This window comes from Taudactylus pleione, unplaced genomic scaffold, assembly GCF_031769625.1.
Source record: "Taudactylus pleione unplaced genomic scaffold, aTauple2 ptg000069l, whole genome shotgun sequence".
Lineage (NCBI taxonomy): Eukaryota > Metazoa > Chordata > Amphibia > Anura > Myobatrachidae > Taudactylus > Taudactylus pleione.
In genome coordinates, this window is record NW_028284471.1 from 8,463,552 (window position 1) to 8,485,656 (window position 22,105).

General features: G+C 44.8%; 1 protein-coding gene across 1 annotated transcript in view; it reads left to right on the top strand.

Moving 5' to 3' along the window:
* The window catches only part of KCNK1 (potassium two pore domain channel subfamily K member 1), a 40,891-nt gene extending 19,178 nt beyond the window's left edge, over positions 1–21,713 (top strand). The window contains exons 2-3 of the mRNA XM_088467105.1: positions 7,034–7,429; positions 14,820–21,713. Of these exons, the coding sequence (XP_088323231.1) occupies positions 7,034–7,429; positions 14,820–15,091 (668 nt within the window). The 3' untranslated portion in view covers positions 15,092–21,713. The remainder of the gene's footprint in view (positions 1–7,033; positions 7,430–14,819) is intronic.
* Positions 21,714–22,105: the final 392 nt, after the last annotated feature.

Here is a 22,105-nt window from a genome sequence, read left to right on the forward strand (position 1 = left end):
TTACATGTACACTGGGACCCACAATTTTCTGATGGCAGCCCTAAACATCCACCGATTCCCAACCCAGGTGTTACCAGCACACTTTGTTGCGTAGGCGCTGGATACATATGCGGATCTTCCACCTGCTGATATATGCTGCATATACAATACAAGTAGCACTCTTTCTATACCTCGGTGATCTACACTGCCGGCTCTAGGCTAGTACATGGCTGTTCTGATGGACAAATCGTGAATTTAGAGCTGATGAGTTATACAGCAAAATTATTGTGTATCATCACTACATCCATTGGATTCACACTGTATTTGTCTGTGACACCAGGATAACAGTGGTACATGGGGATCGATACCCCTTCATCATCGTACAGAATAAATAAAATTTGTCATGCCCCCTCCCCTTGAGACCACTCCTAAGTTTTGGGTGCATGTCTTATGTCCCTACTTGAAAAATTGGTGGGGCTGGTGGCGCCAATGCTCTCTCTGGCCCAGGGCACCAAAATAATCTAGTTACGGTTCTGGGTATACTAGAGATGATTGTGCATTGATGCCATAACTTATTTACAATACAATGGGAGCATTATTATACATATAAGCAGCATCTATATATTAGGGGTGAGCGGGTTCGGATTTCTGAAATCCGAACCCCCCCGAGCCCCCCCGATCCGAGGCCGATCCGAGTCAGGCTCGACTTTTCCCGCCTGACTCGGATCTGAAATCGAGGCAAAACGTCATCATCCCGCGTTCCGGGTCTCGCGGGTTTTGGATTCTATATAAGGTACCCGCGTCGGCGCCATTTTCTCACTCGGCTGTGGACAGTGAAGAGGGAGGGTGGGAGTTAGGGCTGGCTGGACTGTGTAGTGTAGTGTAGTTTAGTGTTGTGCTGTGCTGCTGTTGTCCATAGGGGCTGTGTCCACTCCCCCAAAGTCCATAGGGGCTGGCTGTGTTGTGCTGTGCTGCTGTTGTCCATAGGGGCTGTGTCCACTCCCCCAAAGTCCATAGGGGCTGGCTGTGTTGTGCTGTGCTGCTGTTGTACATAGGGGTTGTATCCACTCCTCCAAAGTCCATAGAGGCTGGCTTGACTGTGTTGTGCAGTCAGTTGTCCATAGGGGCTGTGTCCACTCCAAAGTCCTGTGCAGTGTCCCAGTCCTAAAGGGGTGCTGTAGTGTTGTCCAGGGGGTGCTCTGTCCATCAGGGGTGCTCCCCCCAAGTGCAAAAAAAATAAATATTTTTTCTGTGTTTGTGAATTGTGTGCGCAGTAGCCGCACGTGCATCAACAAAGTAGTGCCAAGCGTGCGCCTGTGTCATTAGTAAAGGGCCGGCTGGCTTGACCGTTAAAGGGTGCTGTAACCCCAAAGTGCACTTCAAACAAAATAAAAAAATATTTTCTGTGTTTGTGAATTGTGTGCACTGTGGCTGCACGTGCATCAACAAAGGAGCAGCGCCAAGTGTGCGCCTGTGTCCCATAAGTAAAGGGCCGGCTGGCTTGTCTGTTAAAGGGTGCTGTAACCCCCAAAGGGCACTCCAAACAAAATAATAAAATATTTTCTGTGTTTGTGAATTGTGTGCACTGTGGCTGCACGTGCATCAACAAAGGAGCAGCGCCAAGCGTGCACCTGTGTCCCATAAGTAAAGGGCCGGCTGGCTTGTCCGTTAAAGGGTGCTGTAACCCCCAAAGGGCACTCCAAACAAAATTAAAAAATATATTTTTTTGTGTTTGTGAATTGTGTGCGCAGTAGCCGCACGTGCATCAACAAAGTAGCGCCAAGCGTGCGCCTGTGTCATAGGTAAAGGGCCGGCTGGCTTGACCGTTAAAGGGTGCTGTAACCCCCAAAGTGCACTCCAAACAAAATAAAAAAATATTTTCTGTGTTTGTGAATTGTGGGGGTCATTCAGACCCGCGCGTGAGCGGCAGTACGCTCGCAAGCGGGTCGATGTTCCCCCACTGCGCATGCACACGACGGAGGGAGCTCCGTCGTGCGCATGCGCGAGACCCAGCCAGCGACGGGTTCTCCATCGCTCCGGGTCTCGCACCAAAGGGGGCGTGCTGTCGATGTTGATTGACAGCATGCCCCTTTTGGTGGGCGTGCCTGCCAGACGGAGGCGTTCCCATGGGAACGCCTACCGTCTCAAGCCGGCCCCACTGACATCACTAGTGATGTCAGTGGGAGTGATTTTGGCTCTGATAGAGCCAAAATCACTCCAGGGCTTGTGGCAGCGAGACCCTACCGCAGGGTCTCCGTCGCAAGCCCGATGGTCGCGATGGTCAAAACTTAGGTACCCTAAGCAACCCTCTGGCAGTGATGCAGGGCAGGCAGGACCAAGTTTGGACATCTGGTCCGGACTGAAGGACCTGGCAACAATTTCTGACATGTCTACTGTCACTGCATATGATACTGTCACCATTGACAGAATGGTGGAGGATTACATCGGTGACAGCATCCAAGTAGGCATGTCAGACAGTCCGTACCTGTACTGGCAGAAAAAGAGGCAATTTTTTAGGCCCCTGTACAAACTGGCTCTATTTTACCTGAGTTGCCCCCCCTCCAGTGTGTACTCCGAAAGAGTGTTTAGTGCAGCCGGGAACCTTGTCAGCGAAAGGCGTAGGAGGTTGCTTCCACAAAATGTGGAGAAGATGATGTTCATAAAAATGAATTACCAACTCTTCCAGGGAGACCAGCCTCCAGAACGTACAGAGGGACCTGTGGTGGTGGATTCCAGTGGGGACGAGTTAATAGTCTGTGAGGATGAGGATGTACACAACACTGAAGAGGGTGAGGAATCGGTGGTTGAGGAGGATGAGGATGACATCTTGCCTCCGTAGAGCCAGTTTGTGCAAGGACAGATTAATTGCCAGCTTGTTTTTGAAGGGCCCAAACGAACCAATCATTTCAGCCACAGTCGTGTGGCAGACCCTGGCGCTGAAATGATTGGTTTGTTAAAGTGTGCATGTCCTGTTTATACAACATAAGGGTGGGTGGGAGGGCCAAAGGACAATTCAATCTTGCACCTCTTTTTTTTCTTTGCATTATGTACTGTTTGGGGCCTAGTTTTTCAAACTGCCATCCTGTCTGCCACTGCAGTGCCACTCCTAGATGGGCCACGTGTTTGTGCTGCCCACTCGTGTCGCTTAGCATAGCCTTTTAGACATAAAAACACTATTGTGAGGTGTTCAGAATAGACTGGAAATGAATGGAAATTAAGGTTATTGAGGTTAATAATAGCATAGGAGCAGAAAAACCAACACATTCTGTGATTTTAGCTGTTTTTATTCTTTTTTTTTTTTAAAATACAGATCCAAAACACAAAACCCAGAACCCAAAACACGGAAGGGTGGTTTTGGCAAAACCAATCCAGATCCAAAACACGAAGAAAGATGCAGATCCAAAACCAAAACACAAAACACGAAAAGTGGCCGGTGCACACCCCTACTATATATAGATGTAGTAACAAAAATTCCTGATGTTTGATTGTATATGATTTTAGCAGGTTTGTATGGCCTGGTACACGTGGACGTTAAAATGTAGCTCTGAATATGTTTGATATGCTTCAACAAAGCCAAACAACCATCTGTGATATGAGGGCTCCTAAAATAATGCAAGTGAATGGATCTGTATACAAATAATTTTACATATGGCTGCTTCACTATTCTGTGCATAATTATCTTAATTTATTAAGCGACACAAGGTTTATGCAGTGCAGTGCATGGATTCATCATAAAGACAAATCAAGTAAATATAAATGTAATGCACAACAATGACTGATCACATGAGTTCATAGTATAAATATAGGACATTGCAGTAAAGTCACGGACAGGGAGAGATAAGTTCAAGGTGCAGGCCCGCCAAGAGCCGCGCCGGGACCAGGTAAAAGGGGCATGGCCTAATCGCGGAAGGTGTGGCCACGTCCCCTTAGGTAAAAGAAAAAAAAGTGCAGTGAGCCCCCTCAGCCCGGCGCATAACCAGTGGGGGGCACGATCAGGCATAGGAGACTGCTGTGGCTGCTTCTTAGCAGCCGTGAGCAGTCTCCCAATGCAGCCCAGCACACAGCAGTGTGTTCTGGGCTGCTGTGATGGAAGGGGAGGGGGGGCGATGCCGGACAACTAGTACCCCCCCATCTCGGCGCCCCGTCAAGGTGGAGGATACGGCAATGCACTGTAATTAGCAGGAGCAGCCAATGGTGAGTGGTGAGTTGCAATGGTAAGGCACAACGGTATGCAGTTGGGAAGCCGGCGGACCTAATCCCGACAGCCGGCTTCCAGACTGTCATATCACGGCTGTAAATCATACTGATTCCCTTTGAGGACATGCTTCTAATGCTGTGTTAAAAGCAGGTTTTGTGTTCACTAGTGTTGTTTTTCAACAACTATGAGTATGAGCCCTAATACTTGTCAGACCGGTTGTAAAAGGATAGTTTTATTGTAATATATTTAATCCAGGGGATTATTTTGTTTGTCTAGACACTTAATACTTAGAAACATTGTTCTATTGTTTGACCAATGGATTATTCCTTTTCTAATGAAATGATTTGTTTCTGGTTTTTGGCATCTTGTGAGTAAAGATGAACCTGAACCAGATGAAACTATAACTAAAATATGTTGTGGAAATTTTTGAAAGGATACTTTTTCTGATTGTTCTTTGTTATCTAGATTATTAAAATATTTATTTATAAAATAAAAAAATTACCCCCTTTTTTATTTTTTTATGTATACTTATTTATTTATTGCTTATTATTATTTATTATTATATATTTGTCCATTCACATCAGTCCCTGCCCCACTGGAGTTTACAACCTATATTCCCTGCTACAATAAGGCCCTCTCTCTTTCCCCTATCATACTTACTAAGGGCCTCATTTATCAATGAGTTTTACCATTCACAGCAAGTGATAAAACTTGTTGAGTATGATAATGGTGCTCCAGCCAATCAGCTCCCAACTGTCATCTGTTTGAAAAATGACAGTTAGGAGCTGATTGGCCGGAGCACCATTTATCATACGCAAAAAGTTTTATTACTCTCTGTGAATGATAAAACTTGTTGATAAATGAGGCCCTAAATAAGCATGGGAAGTCTTCAATATCAGGGTTATCACTGTCGATTCTAATGTTATTGTAGGTAGTAATTTTTTGTTGTGTGGATCCATAACAACCCCTATCAGCAGCAAAAACACCTGTAGCCCTTCCACAGCACTCCTGTGTTCCATTTGTATCACTCTTCTCCTGCTTGTGTGGTCCCCTCCATGGCCAAGCCCACCAGCCTCTAGCCACCACTAAATAGTTCAGTGTGCCAGTATCTGGACTCCCCTATATAGAACAGTGCAACAGCCTTTTTGGCTCTGTTTATGTAGCATAGTGCATAATCCTCTAGTCCCCACTATATAATCCAGTGTACCAGCAGCAGCCTCCAGCCCACTATATAGCACATTACCCCCCGTAGCACACTAAATGCATTATGTGGCTCCCTTTGCCACATTTTAACAGCTTGTGGTCTACATAGCAGAGTGCGCCCACCTGCACCATTATGACTCTCCATAGAAGACAGCACCAAACAGCGGTCCCGCAACATCGCACGACACTAGCTTGTGACATCGATCTCTCGCAGTTCTCTGCAATACATTTGCTGAGAGCAATTACAACTATCTGACAGACAGTCCAACTCCCATGCACAGACTCCCATGTGTCATTTTGTGCAATTACAGTGGTCAGCACAGTTCTCTGACATAGTGAATTCTGGTCATGATGCTACAAGGGTGTCTGGCAAACACAAGACAGCTGTTCAGACTTGCTACAAGTTTCACACTTCTTTGAACCTGAATGTCTGCTTTCCAATTCCCTTTGTTCTCTAGATTGGTGATCATTCCATGGTTTGCTACATGTTCATATTATATAGACAATGGCCTGCCCGGGTGCTGGTCACTTAAGAGGCCAAAAATCTGTCTATCGACGCAGACCCTAGCCTAGTCCCTCCCGAAAAACGGACGATACCCCCCTTTTGTGGGAACAGTGACCATCCATTTCCCTGCTCCACCGCAGACCCAGAAACATCGGAGATGTACATTCATCATTGGATTACCGTACATCTCTCAGGCCCAACGTGCATTATGTCTATTGCCACAGTACAATGACACCCCTGGTCTCTGCATACTCTCCACCCCCCTCACAATGATGACATTATAACTGAAGAAGTGTCACTAGCGGTAACTGGACAAGATATGGTGGCACCTCACAGCTGTAATGGCAGATATATAAATGACAAGCTTGGTGCAGCCTAAGGTGGCAGTGATGCAGCATGTTCTCTACCCAGTGCCAGGACACGTCTCACTCACACTCGCCGCTGACTCTGCCATCTCACCTGCAGCTAATTCATTCATCCCTTTGTCTTTATATGGTCATTTGTGCCAGAATTAGTCTGTATTATCCATACCACCTTACCATGACTCCAGGGAAGCATTCTGGAACATTCTGGGTTTCCTCCCACACCCCAAAAATATACTTGTGGGTTAATTGGCTAATAAGAATTGTGTGTGAGCATGCGGTAGGAAATATAGATTGTAAGCTCCTCTGGGGCAGGGACGGATGTGAATGGCCAAATACTCTCTGTAAAGTGCTGCAGAATATTTGTGCGCTACATAAATAACTAGTAATAACAATAATAGCCCTAATCCTCATGGACATTTCTAACCAGCAGAAGCATATATTATCCTTTCAGAGGTTTGAATATTTGCTCCAATTTCCTCAGCAACGTGTAAAATACAGAAGCAGACAGTAGCCCTGCCCCTCACCCAGATCCATATATACACACTTCCATGTAATGCCATGCAGACTTTCTGGTAGGCCATGCCCCTTGGTCTGAAAATCATTAACAGTCCCACGAAAACTGGGACTATTAGAGAGAATGCGCCTACAAGTAATTTTAATTAAGTATATCCGTTGCAGGGAAAAATGAGAATTTCAGTGTATTGCAGCCTTTAAGAATATTATCATTTATTTAATGTAAAATAATATTTATACCTTACTCTGTTTCATTTTATCTGGTTTCAGGATATGGACACACTGTTCCCTTGTCTGATGGAGGCAAAGTGTTCTGTATTGTTTTTTCCGTCATTGGGATCCCATTCACTCTACTTCTGTTTACAGCGCTGGTACAAAGGATTATTACTTACGTCACCCGACAGCCCATACACTACATTCACCTCCACTGGGGATACCCCCAGCACATTGTCGCTGTAGTTCACGCACTGGTTTTGGGATTCGTCATAGTCATGTGCTTCTTTTTCATCCCTGCCGCTGTATTTTCTGTCCTGGAAGAAGACTGGAATTTCCTAGAGTCTTTTTATTTTTGCTTCATATCCCTGAGTACCATTGGGCTGGGGGATTATGTTCCCGGAGAGGGGTACAACCAGAAATTCCGCCACCTCTACAAGCTGGGAATCACCTGTAAGTATTTTTTATATTTTATTATTTAGAATAATTGTTAAGACCATTTGAATGTAGTATGTTTTTTTTTATTGTATAGATGCAGATTATTATACATCACACCATTTATAGAATCTTTATAGCTTTGCAGCTACGTTCAATGTGAAATACACAGAGACCCTGATTCAGAGCCGGACGCTCTGACAGAGCGCTTGCTCTGAATCAGGGCCGTCCCTGCTCCTTTTTGGAGCGGCCTCCTGGCCGCTCGCAGAGCTGTGGGTGACCACCCACAGCTATAGCGAGCGGCCAAAATGATGGTCGCGATGGTCAAGACCATCACGACAATCGGGCTTGCGACGAGACCCTGCGGTAGGGTCTCGCTGCCGCAAGCCCAGGAGTGCTTTTGGCTCTATCAGAGCCAAAAGCACTCCCACTGACATCACTAGTGATGTCAGTGGGGCCGGCCCCAGACGGTAGGCGTTCCCATGGTGCGAGACCCTTAACGATGGCTTGGCCGTCGTTATTCGGGTCTTGCGCATGCGCACGACGGAGGCGCGCCATCATGCGCATGCGCACTTGGGCACCATCGACCCGCTTGCGAGCGCTCAGCATCCCGAGCGGGTCTGAATCAGGCCCAGAGATCACTTTGTACACAGCCTGTTGCTAGCCACATTAACACAGTCTAAAGCTGCGTATCCACTTGCCGATTAAAATGAGCGATTGAAAGATAACAATATCGTTATCGTTCAATCGCTTATTAATCGTGCATGAATCGGGCATGAAAATTACGAAAACGACCAGCGATAACGTGCTCCCACTTGTTGTTTTCAACATCAATCATCACCTGAACATCCTGGTCAATCTGTCGTTATCGGCGATGAGGGAGGGTGCCTACACTTAACGACATATTGTTCAGTGTAGGCAGTGCAGGGGAAGAGGAACGACTCTACGATTACAATGTTGTAATCGTACTGTCGTTCCACTATCTGCTAGTAGATACGCACCTTACAGTTGCATACACACGGTACGATCAGAACCACCAATAACTTGAAAGGTATCTTTCAGTGAAGTCATGCTGCCACATCTCTGAACAGTCAAAGTTGACAATATCGTGCAAGTTGGCCTGCATGTACGGACGATCATAGATATCATTATTGTTCATGCGGCAACGCGCATTGTTGGTAGTTCACTGCATAAAAATAAACGATATGAATGATATATCCTTTAATGATATCGTTATCATTCATATGGTTCATAGATATCGTACCGTGTGTACGCACCTTTAAATGCCAACAACACTTATCTGCTTCAAAGCAAAGTGGAAAGGGCCCAAGTAACTATGTGTATGTGAGTGGTGCCATAGTGCAGGGTCCTGGGGGCAGCACCATCTCTGCTCCACCGCACCTGCATGTGGCTTGCTGGGTGCCTGGAATGGCACTCTGCAGCCTGTAGCACAGCCCATGGGGTATACAATCAGGAAGCTTCCCGACTGCTTTATCCCGCCGTGGGATAAATAACCGGTGTGTATATCTAGACGCCGCTCATTTCCCCGACGCCGGGAGACCGGTGGCCTGCATCCCGATCGAGCGGATGCTGGGCGCCACAAGCGGACAGCATGGAGGAGGGAGGGTTAGGTTTAGGGCACCCGGGGGGGCTTAGGGTTAGGCACCCCCCGGGAGGGTTAGGGTAGGAGGAGGGAGGGTTAGGGTTAGGCACCCCTGGGGGGGACTTAGGGTTAGGCATCCCCCCCGGGGACTTAGGTTTAGGCAGCGGCGAAGGGGGGGTTAGGGTTAGGCACTTAGAGGGGGGATTAGGGTTAGGCACAGGGGGGGAGGTTAGGGTTAGGCACCCCTAAGGAGGGTTAGGGTTAGGAGGGTTAGGTTAGATTAGTAGATACTTACCTTACCACGATCGGGATTTCCAGCGCTGTCGGGCTTCCGCTGCCCGGCTCTGCTGTTTTGTCGGGCTGCCGCTGCCGGGGTTCGAACTACCGGCCATGCGGCTGCCGGGATATTATACCGATTCCGCCCATGGAGCTGCTCTGAGCATCCTTATTACGCTTCAGGCAGTGTTCTACTTCCCCGAGCTGGGGACCCGCCCCCTGGGCCAGTGCTGGATTTCCCACTAAGCACATGAGGCACATACCTAGGGGCGCCACTATCTAGGGGTGGCACAGCAGGCCCCACGCATCAGAGCTTTCCTGTGTCTCAATACAGCAACAGTTATTTTGACATAGAAAAAAGACTTCATCCCCCAAGATACATCAGGGGGAGTCTCAGAAGTGGGTGCATGTGCTGTCCAGGAACCTGGAAGATTAGATTTGTGTCAGGGAGAGTCTCAGGAGCGTTCATATGTGAAATCCAGGAGCCCAGAGGAGGAGATTCTTAGCCCGCAAGCCGCCCCCCCTCCCCCCAAAAAAATAAATACAGGTAGCTGGAGGGGGCAGAGTCTTGCCAGATTCCCAAGGGGTGATGTAATGCCTAATGTTTAGGGGGCTGCCCGTGGAACCTTGCAATGTATAATTATGTGTAACATTGTGATGTCAGTGGATATTTCTGTATAACAGTACTAGCACACACACTGCATATAGTTGTCTGATACTGCACCATGTGACGACAGCCATACATTGCAGTGGAAATTTGTGACCTACTTTGTAGTTACATCCTGTTAGGGGAATATACAGCATATTATGTTATATTCCCCTTACTGCTTACTTTGTTTTATATATTTAATTTTTATGTAGGCAGGGCATGCTAGGACTTGTAGTTCCCCAATATTTGGAAAGCCAAAGATTGTCTGTCACTGATCATTTATAGCAGGGGTGGGGAATCTTTTTTTCTGCCAAGGGCCATTTTGATATATTGATACATTATTTGCGGGGATGGTGCAGGCCACGCCCCCTCCATGTGATGTCACAGTCGCTGGTGATTACAGCAATGCCCAGAGCATCCTGAGGATGCTCCAGGGACCTGTATGGGCAGCAGTGTGACCATCTGAAGCATCCTAAGGACGCTCCAGACGGCACTGCTGCATAAATTCTGGCTGCAGGGTGCCATTCTAGGCACTTTGCTAGCCAGATGAGGCTAGCAGAAAAAAGCTCAGATGGCTAGACCAAATAATTCCGTGGTCCTTATACGGTCTCCGGGCCTGAGGTTCCCATCCCTGCTTTATAGGATATCATCAGATTTGCTAAAATAACCTTTAATACCTGCTACATTGTTTTCACTCAATGACAAACGTGTCTTACTATTTTAGTTCCAATGTCTAAAGTGTTATATAAATAGTGGACAGTAGAGCTGCTTGTTGTATAAACAATTTGCAGCTGATGTTTTCACTAAAGAGGCCAAATTTGTCACTGCTTGTACTGGACTGTGCAAGTGACAGCTTTTCCATCAATCTCTCTCCATCTGCGTTAACCCTGCAGACCTGTTTAAGCCATTTTAAATCATAGTTCCATTGAACTTACTTTTACTACAAATATTCATTTAGAGTATTTGGTAATATGTGATATATTTTATTAGGTATCAAACATTTTATACTGTAATACCAACTGTATTTGTTACCTATCTACATATTTTCATATTTTCCATTTGTATTCTATAAGTATTAAAAGTGTATATAATTATATTTAGTGTCAGGGGCGTCTTTAGAGAGGAGGGGGCTCGAGTGCAGGTTCCATCTGGGTCCCCTCCTCTCATCCCAGCAGCGCACAAGGGGCCTGATTCAGACCCGTTTGCTAGGCTGCGTTTGCACGTAGTCTGCTGATGTTTGCAATCTGCACATGTGTATAAGACGCAGTGCGCATGCGCGAACCAGTCCTTACGATCGCAAAGCACTCGCATCCTGTACACAGATGCCCCACTAGAATGAGTGACAGGACGTGCCGTTTGTGGGTGGTGACGGGGTTGTCGAGGGTGTGATGTTGTGAACGCAGGCGTGTCTGTGCGTTGGAACGCTATTTCAGGGGTGTGTATAATTAAGATGAAGAGTCAGCATACACGTCACATGGCTGAATTACACACAGCAGCACTCACAGTGCTTGCGGTACGGTATGGGCAGACACAAGTGGACGTCTTGTGTCAGGCTGGTGGGCGTCTAAAAACATACCGCGATCGCACGCGAAGACAGTCTTGCTATCGATCGCGGGATTTGCATACTTTGGTAGCTGACGGCTGCATGTGAACGCATCCTAGCGAACGGGTCTGAATCGGGCCCTAAGTGCAGTAGACTCTGAGCACTAGAAGCATTTGTAGACTTTAGCGCTGTGCCAGAGTCTGCTGTGCATTAATCCCAATAACATTAATTTCTAGTCATTTACAGTCAATTTAGAGTTTTAGACCACCTCACAGCTCACAATATTGTTTTCACCATTATTGGCCAAAGGCTGCAGTGACCTGGCTGGTTACTAAACGACAGAACAGCAGCACAGACACCGCAGTTTAAAGCACATCTATGAAACATTGCCACACAGCAGTGGCATAAATGAAAGGTAATGCAAGATGGAATTGTCCTTGGGCCCTCCCACTCACCCAGTGGGTACGGCCAGCAGAGTCACAGTACTTGTATACACAGTGGGCTACGGCCCAAGGAGTCACAGTGCTTGCATACACAGTGGGGTACTGCCAGCAGAGTCACAGTGCTTGTATACACAGTGGGCTACGACCCAAGGAGTCACAGTGCTTGTATACACAGTGGGGTACTGCCAGCAGGGTAACAGTACTTGTTTATACAGTGGGCTACGGCCCAAGGAGTCACAGTGCTTGTATACACAGTGGGCAACGGCCCAAGGAGTCACAGTGCTTGTATACACAGTGGGGTACTGCCCAAGGAGTCACAGTGCTTGTATACACAGATGGCTATTGCCCAAGGAGTCACGGTGCTTATACACACAGATGGCTACTGCCCAAAGAGTCATGGTGCCTATCTACAAAGAGGGCTACTGCACTGCCCAAGGAGTCACTTTAGCGCAGCATCAGCGTGCATGTGTACAATCACTTAACAGCACAGCCAGTAGCCACTAGTCTGGAGTCTGGACACAGCCTACTTCTTTGCAGAGCTCTGTGCAGCGTGCATGCCAAGTGAGTCCGACTAACAAATGGCGCCTCATATAGAGGCCGAACGTTATCCAGGTCTCGTGAAAATCCGACGTCGGGAGGATGATGTTCGGCCTTGAAGTGGGATCCGAGTCAGGTGGGAACACCCGAGCCGCCAATTAACATGTTAGCGAGATGAGTCATATGGCCCTCATACACCAGTGACGGATTTCCAATCAGTATCCTGGGCTCGCAAGCCGGCCAGGTTTAGTAAGCTGAGGCTTACTCAGCTGCCCGGCGCCATCCACCACCGCGACCATCGACGACCGATGGTCGAGATGGTGATCCCAGCACTACGGCCTCCGTCACATTGGGATAGCAAATTCATCAGGGGGTGTAATACACATCTTGCTGCATTTGCATTATTCATAGGACAAAAGAAAAAAGTATTGTCTCTTTGTTGGCGCACGGGAAAAGGAAAGAAATATATATAAAATTAAACTTTTATTGTATCAATAATTAAAATTCACTTCGCCTTATTAGTGAAATATTTAAAAATATAATAAAAATGAAGCAAAATAGTATTTTGAATGTCGTCATTTGTATTAAATTATTAGCAGTACTTTTGTCTCTGTGTCCTTTATTTGTTGTATTTATAATAAATCTACCAATCTTTGGGATTTATAACATTGATGCACTATTCGTTAATTTTTAAATAAACAATATTACCACAATTAGTTTGTTTCTCACTGATGATATTCTCATATATTCATACAATCTTCAGCATCATGCTGCCCTCTATTGGATGTTTTCCATAATTACAACATAGGTTGTGTATTGCAAGAAAAAGTTTCTAGTTAGTTTTAATGTGGTTAACAGAGCGCCCTCTATAGGGGGGTTTTGTCTACCACAGGTTATTGTCACAAGGGAACATGTGTACAGTATCCAATGCGGAAAACGTTGTACTCCCTTTTGAGATAACATATAATCATCCCTGTATTTAAGTATTCCAAATACTGGATTCTAATATAAAGGGAGTGTATAAAATTCACTCATAAGTTATATAGTGAGTATAAAGGAATTAGTTACATGCTACATAGTCATCTGTGTAGACATATATTCCTATTATAGCATTGTCCTTGGCAGCAACCCCATAGATTTATTATCCATTGATATATGCCATTCATTTGAGGCGATCATAAAAATAACCACTTGTTTAATTAAAACCTAGTGCAGAGGTGTCTACCAATCCCTCATCCCCAATTAAGTAGGTGCATTTGCATTATTCCAAGGATGCAATTGCATTTCTTGCTGAATCAGGCCCAAAGTCACTTATCTCATCACAGAAATAAAGCAGTGAGCAGGCAAAGCGATTGCACATACAATGCCCATGTTTCTTATTCCCTGCACAGAATAAGAAACTTTTTTAAGTTACAGTCTCTTTTAATGGCTCCTGCTTTTTGACATTCTCCATTGGGGGGGAGCTCAATTCTTTGTAATGGCCAAAAAGTGCACCTATAATGTTGGATGAAAGCACTTCACATCCAGTGTTCTTGCTAGTTTGTCCTCGCACCCCATAGAAGGGTGCAGGAAAATTTGTGAAAATTGTCTACAATAATAGTAGTTTGGGCGGAATCGGTATGAATGACCGCCGGACATATGCCCGGTGGTTCAAATACTGACAGTGGATGCCCGACGGAGGAGATCCCAACAAGGTAAGAATTTAACCTATCCCTAACCCTCTTCCTCCCCCTAACCCTCGCTGCCTAACCGAAATCCCCCCTGTAAGTGCCTATACCTAACCCCCCTTCTCTGCAGACTTTACCTAATCCTCGGGGGGTGGTGTCTAACCCTAACCCCCCCTTCCCCTAGCCTAATCCTAATCTCCCGGGGGGTGCCTAACCCTAAAGCCTAAGCCTCCGCGGCGGCTGTCCGTGCCCGGCGCCCAGCTTACCTTCGTTCGGTATGCTGGTCGTCGGGCTCCCAGTGTAGGGATAATGACAGGCGTCGGTATTTCGATGCCTGTCATTAGTCCCCTGCTGGGATAAGACAGTCGGGAAGCTGGCGGTAGGCATTGCAACCGTCGGCTTCCTGACTGCATCCCGTTTGTGCACCTGGATCATTGAAAAGAATAGGGTTACATTATACAGCCTCTAGCAGGCAAATGGTGCAGCCTTTAATTTCTCCAGTCACTGCTGTCTGGGTTGATATAAGCTGAAGCTGGCAAGTATTTCCATAAACAATTACACTATACTATATTTCTTCTATTCATACAGATGGCAGTAGAATAAAGAAAGTAGAATTGTAATTTTGAATTCTAAATTTTATTTGAAAAATAAAAACTTGCTTATATTCATTTGAACTTTGTGTTTCAACAGGTTACTTGTTACTGGGTCTCATTGCGATGCTTGTTGTCCTAGAAACATTTTGTGAACTGCAGCAGTTAAAAACTTTCCGTAAACTCTTCTACGTGAAGAAAACCAAGGGCGAGGATCAACAGAACATAGTTGAACATGACCAGTTGGCTTTCTCTTCCATTTCAGACCAGGCTGCATCTTTAAAAGATGAACAGAAGCTAAGCGAGCCATTTGTGGCTCTTCATCCGGTGGTTAATTACACTAGAGAGAGTTCTGTAAACGAAGATCAGTAGAAAAGAAATGTTAGAAGCACTGATGGCCTGATTCAGCAGTGTTCTCAAATGCAACTATGTATGGAGATCGAGCGATTGTTAGCCATTGCGCATGCGTATATGCCGCACTGCGCCTGCTCTGCGATCGCATTGTGATTATGTATGCACAGAGGAATCCATCGCAGAGTGAGTGACAGGCTGTGAGCGTTTGAGGGTGTAGAAAAAATACGCAGGCGTGCCTGTCCGTTTTAACGCCGTTGCTTGCGCGTGCATAAATTAGCCACTGTGATTGCATATGCAGCTTTAGAGCCCACTGCGCGTGAAGAGCCTTGCAGTGTCTGTGGCAGGTCAGACCTGCTGTAAGTGCTGCGCGAGTGGTCGTTGTTACCGATGTTTACAGAAGAGTGAGAGTGGACGGATGTGAGAAAGCAGCAGTGGGCGTCTTTATGTCAGCGTTGCTTTTGCGAGCATTAGCATATTTTCGTAGCTGCGTTCCGTGCGAATTCGCAGCTGCTTATAGCGATCCTTACTGAATCAGGCCCTGAGTTTCTACTGAGTGTATACCTGTATTAAATGCTATCACAAATATTGCACAAACGGGTCTATTTATCAAAGTCCTGATATTTGGGGAGACATTTGTATATATCCTCCCTCCATGAAAGCAGAATTGCCACCTATTAGATAGATGGTACTAACCTGATCCATTTCTTCCTCATGGGTCTGCTGGATACAGGTTTTCCCCCCCCCCCCAGGGTTTCTGTTAAATTAATGGGAAAATATATCAAGCCTTCTAAAGAATTGGAGCAACCAATCAGCTTCTAGCTAGCATTTATAAAGTACAGTCTATAAAATAATAGGTAGAAGCTGATTGGCACTTTCTCTACTTGCTCATTTCTCTACTCTTCAGAATGCTTCATGCTATACATCTTCCCCCACATAAATATTTAAGAGTTCTAGTTCAAAATGGCTGCAGAGATTAGTGTGAGCAGGAAGACCAGGTTTGGTCCTGTCACTCACACACTCTCCCCACCAGTGTCACAGCTCCAGTTTTCTGCCTGTAGACAAAAGGTTACATGGCGCAGCCCCTAGAGTTAGGCTAGTATAAGAAGCTGATGATAATAATTAACATTGGATGTTAGTGCGGTTTAGAGGGAAAAAAAAGTGTCAAATTGACAAACTGGAAAAAAATAGACATTCACATTTTTTACTGCAAGCCTAACAGAAAATCCTACACACACATTTAGCATAACAATATGTTTACCATTAATGTTTAACACTGTATTATTTTTTGTGACCATGACAGTTGAGCTTTAAAAGGGAATCAAATGATGTTTCATCGGAACCATCAATGGTTTGCCTCCAATGGCCATCCCTGCATTGGTGAGCATATAGTGTTTCCTTTCCATCTCACGTTTTATTTCCAATGTTCTACTAATGCACAGGTTCTCAAACTCGGCTCTCAGGATCTTCAACAGTGCATGTTTTTCAGGTCTCCTCACAGAATCACAAGTGAAATAATTAGCTTCACCTGTAGATCTTTTAAAAAATGTTTCAGTGAGTAATGACTACACCATACTTACCTATTCTCCCGAAATGACATGGAGCCTCCCAAAAATCTTGTGCTGCTCCCAGCACCCCGTTTCAGTGGGTAAGTGTCTCGGCTGGCGCCACCCATCCGCACCCTCCTGCACACCCCACCAGTGTCCACCTTCACCATGCATAAGTGGCTGGCTCGGGGGGAGCTGATGTTGCCATTCGTGCTGAATTGCGTCATCGTGGCCCAGCCCCTGGCTACACAATGCAGGTAATCTCGACATTGTGTTACTGGGGTGGAGCTGTGATGACCTGACCAGGAAAACATGACATGCGTGGGATCCTAAAGTCTGAGTTTGAGAACCACTCTACTAATGTATTGGAGGGCAGGGGGAAGGCATGCTCTCGTCTGTACAGAAAATATGTGTACTTTCAGTTACATTCCTCTGTATTTAAAACACACTACTTGTAGGCTCAGCACCCCACACATAAAATCATATACCACAGTTGGACGCTTAACACATGAGCTATTTGCTATTGTAGTTTATACCTTTGTATCTAAGCAGATATATATAGAGAGATTTGTCCTCGTACACTATTGCTGTAGTCGCACCAAAAATCCATTCTTGGCTTGCATTGAGCAGCTTTTATTGTGACTTTTTTCACTGGAATGTGCATCTTAGAGCCGTATTCAATTTGAGCCGAGCCGTGTTGAGTTAACGCGGCCCGGACTTAACGCCGACTTCGCCTGTTTTGTAGCCGTTAAAGTATCGCGAGCGTGCACGCTTTACCCCATATTCAATTTCATGGTATGCGTAAACTGCACCCGGCGATACTGTAACAAGCGGAAAGTACTGTCATTTTTGGGGAAATCAGCCTGTCACCCCCCAAATGATGCTCTGACATGGGGGTTCACTATGGTCCCCCCCGATTTGGCTTGCTTAAGGTATTTGGTGTTTTTAAATGGGCTCAATAGCTGCTAAATAGCGTTTTTCTGTACCTGATGCAGAATAGTATTTAGGAGTATTTTTTCCAGAAAATAAATTATCCCAGCAAATTTGGGGTACTTGAAAATGGGGATCAGCATATTTAAAGTTGAAAAAAATGAAGTTGAAAAAATTGTGAAAAATCCATCTGCCGCAAACACCTGCAATCAAAAAAACATTTGGGGCATACTTGGGGACCCCCCCAGAGTCAAGTTCGCTAGTTTTTAAGTTTGTACCCCAACATTTTGTTATTCGCCCCCTTTTTCAAAGTAAATTTTTAGGGTGTCCTTTAGTTTTTATTTTATTTTTTTGACACAGATTACCTTTCGGGGACTGTCTGAAGGCTGCACTGGGGTTCCCGCAACATTGCACCCCAAAAACCCAATTCTGCACTTTTTTCTGCCTGCCATTCATAGGCGATACTTTACCGCCTATTACATTGCATTGACTTTCCGCCTAGGCGGAAAGTCTTTCAAATTGAATACGGGGTAAAACCAAAACAGGCGATAATGACGTAATCGGCAGTAACTTAACACGGATCCGGACTTAACGCTTCAAATTGAATACGGGCCTTAGTCGCAATCGGATGTGACAAAACCACTTAAGACCTCACTGAGTACTTTGATATGAGACATTTGTATATCTGTGTGCGACAGAGTCTGAATTTGTATACAAGGTGCTACCATGCAGCGGCTGGTTTTTTTCCAAGCCAATTTCCTTTGTGCTTTGTATACAGTTGCACACAGATATACTGTACATATTTATATTTTTTATTTTTAATGCGTTGATTATTTACATTAGTACACTAAGAAGCGATCTCTTTCTAGCAGAATGACTTACGAAACCAGCAATTGTCTTTATCAATAATTTGTGTACAAACCTTCCATCATATCTCCATCCACTGTGATCAGCCCATTGTTATACGATCACAGGAGAAGCTTCTGAGATAAAGGGGCATATGTATCAAAGCTTGATGTGAGATATAACTGTGAAATATATATCACCAACCAATCAGCTCCAAACTATCATTTCTTAAACACAGCCTGCAAAATGTAAGTTAGAAGCTGATTGGTTGGTGATATATATCTGACAATTTTATCTCACATCAAGCTTTGATACATATGCCCCAGAGTGTGAATCACCAATTATTATATTAGAATCATTATTCTTAATGTTTACCTGTAACAACTGTTCACATTGAACGTTTACTACCCAATCCTTTATTGTTTACAAATTTCTTAACTGCGTCTTTAATAAAATGACCCATTTCAAAACAATTTGAAAAAATACTTTAATAAATGCTATTTTAGATACTGCAGATAGAGAGGGAAATTATTTTAAATATAAAGATAGATTGATTTTGGCAGATATATTTTGTAAGTCAAAAGTCTCCATTGTCCATTGTGTGTCTGAGAGCTTGGCATACAAAATAACTTGTTTGAATGAATCCTTGTATATTTTTAATAGAATTTCTTTTTTAATGCACATTATTTATCAAGTATTTTTGTAGATAAAAAAAACAGAGAAAAGCATTATTGTATATATGAATATGTTTAGCAATATGCTGTATATTAATGAGAGACAAGCCGCATAACTAAAGGTTTTGTGGTCTGTCTAGCAAGCCTCTTCCTGCAATGGAGACAGCCGAGCAATAAACTGATCACCAGAGGTCGCGGTTATAGGACATTGTCTGAACTCTGCTAAATACAGTTCACAGTGAAAACCTCCACCTACTGTATGTAATATTATAGGGAAAGTGAACACCCCCATTAACATTAAGGGGTCTATTCATTATCACTTCATTTCTACAAAAGCAAGTAAAAATGCACATTTTCACCTGATTTTGTAGAAATGAAATTTTGGGGCCATTCATCAAAAATGGAAAGCAGGAGATATCACAGATACAGTATTTCCTCCTTACCTTTCCCTCATGATCTGGCCACATACACTAGTATGGGGACCTAAATTCATCAAGCTCCAAAAAAACAATATTTGCGGAGCTTGACTGCGAGAGCTTTTGCCATCTTCAGATGCCGTTTGCTCCTGCTCTCAGCGCACACTACGCTCCTTCCCTATGGAAAGGAGTCCCGGTTTGCAAAGAAGGATCCTTTCGCATCTCTCCGCCCATGTCCGGCTCCATCCGCTGGGGCTTTGTGCGCCTGCGTAAACTGTACTAGTGAGTCAGACTTCGGGGAGACAGCTGAATTTTGGCAAGTTGGAATGTTAATTATCGGGGTCCACTCAGACCCCGATAATTAACATAATCAATAGACCCCAAAGTGAATTATCTTTATGGATTTAAAAATACATAATATAAAAATATCATACAAGTCTAAAGCAGGGTACACGCGAGACGATTGTTTAAACAATTCGCTGATTTTGACAAATTGTTCAAATGCCCAGTGTGTACGCACTATGGGCCTGATTCAGAGCTGGACGCTATTTGCGGTCGTTCGTCCAGAAAATAGGGGTGGCTATTCAAATGAACCGTTCGCTCTTTGCGGTCTGTTCACGCCGCTATGTCTGAACGAGCGAACAAAACTTGCGGTCCTTTTTTTAAAAAATACGCCCCCTGGCCGCTCGCATCCTACGTCATGTCCGCTATTTATTAGATTAATCGAGTACATCGACCAGCGTATGAACTGTTCGCTATTCTTGTGGTTGGTTTTTGCTACCACAATCTTGCGAGCAGTTCTGGCTATAAAATAACCTAGTGACGTGGTCAATGACGCTGCTGTATTAATTATGCACACCCTTAAAACGCCCGTTTTGACCTTTAAGCACGCCTGCGTTCTGATCTCCACTCCCCGTTTTCAAGCACCTTCCCCTGTTACCACCCACAAACGCCTCATTCTGTCACTCAAAGTAGCAGGCATTCGCTATTTAGCGAACAAATGATTTTCGGCCGCACTGACTGGTTCGCGCATGCGTATTACGATCCGTACGCATGCGCAGTTGGGCAAACATCGCTCGGAGCGAACGAGCGGCCACTTACGAGCGGCTCTGAATCAGGTCCAATGTGCACTCCCGCTGGGTCGTCCGTCACATCCTCAGATCTGCTGTACCTGCTGCTCAATATGAGGATCTGACTGCCGACCCAATGCATTTGGATGTGGTGAGGAAACGACATATCGTGTGGTATGTACAGACCGCACGATATGTCGTTTCGTCGCATCTGCCGTCGGCCAGGTACACAGGTCATCTACTGTGTACCCAGCTTAATACATAAAGCTGAAAGGTGACGGCTGTTTACCCACTTTTGGAGACTGCTTTAGAAACTTATTTCCGTTGTACCTCACAATAATTTGCACTGTATTCTGTGATTATTAAATCATGTAAATATTTGTATGCAATAATTTGTGACATTCTGTCTCCCTTGAATTTTCTCAGAAACTTGAATGATATATAAATAAATAAACTTGATGGTGTTATGTAGATAATATAGTTTATACTTTGTAACTTACATGTAGAGATGTGCAACACCACCATGACTTGATATGTGGAGTATTTTTGTTTCCTGAGCCCATTAATGGGCCAAGAGAGTTGGAGAATCCTACCATGTCATGCACTATGGGCTCAATCCATTTAGACGTGATGATCTCGTGGGTGCGAGTCATCGCGGCAATGGCCACGCTTTACGGTGACCCCAGTTTCGCATAAAATTGCTTGCAGCATCATAGGGCACCGAGCAAAATTATGCGAATTCGGGCTCGGAGCGGGCCGCGAGGGGTGCTAGATGTGGTGCAGTTACCATCGTTTTAATGCTGTGACAACGCCACATCGCACCTTTCGCAAACAATTGGATTGAGCCCTATGTCTGGAACAGTTGATGTAGTAGTGTAGTAGTTTCATCTACCAACACAACATTGTTTGTTCCACATTCTTGAAAGGGACCATATGACTTTCCAGCTTCTACTGTGTTCAATGTAAGCAAAAGATGTTCAGTAATCCAGATAAAAACATAAATAACATATAGTCATGAATAAAATGTTGGACATTAAAAAATATTACTTAAATACACAATGCTTCTATTTCTTAAAGTGCTAGCTGTAGGTTCACTGTGCAATAAAGTGTCCGTGCATATGGAATAAACAACTTTCAATTTTGAATAAAAAGGAAGAATGTTTCACCATCAAAAATACTTTTTCTTTTCAGTATTATTTGCAGTAGGTCCATTTTATAAGTAAAGTGTCCGTGCATATAAGATAAAACATCAATTAACTAGATTCATACCATCAAGAAAAGAGTGGGGCCACTTGACCTTCCGGACCTAGGAACTCCGGAGGGCTGGACAAGGGGAAAGATGTAATGGGCCCCAAAGCTTATACCAGATGGTTTCAATCCTCAGTCACTGCAGCCAACGCGTTCTGACTGTCTCCTGGGTCTTTATCAAGGCTTAACTGACCTGTGACTGAAGTGGGTTTAAATACCCTCAAAATAGCTCACTTCCTGCTTGGGATATTCCCACCGGAAGTGGTGTTAAAACACATAAATCTAATCTATGACGTCCCTCTAT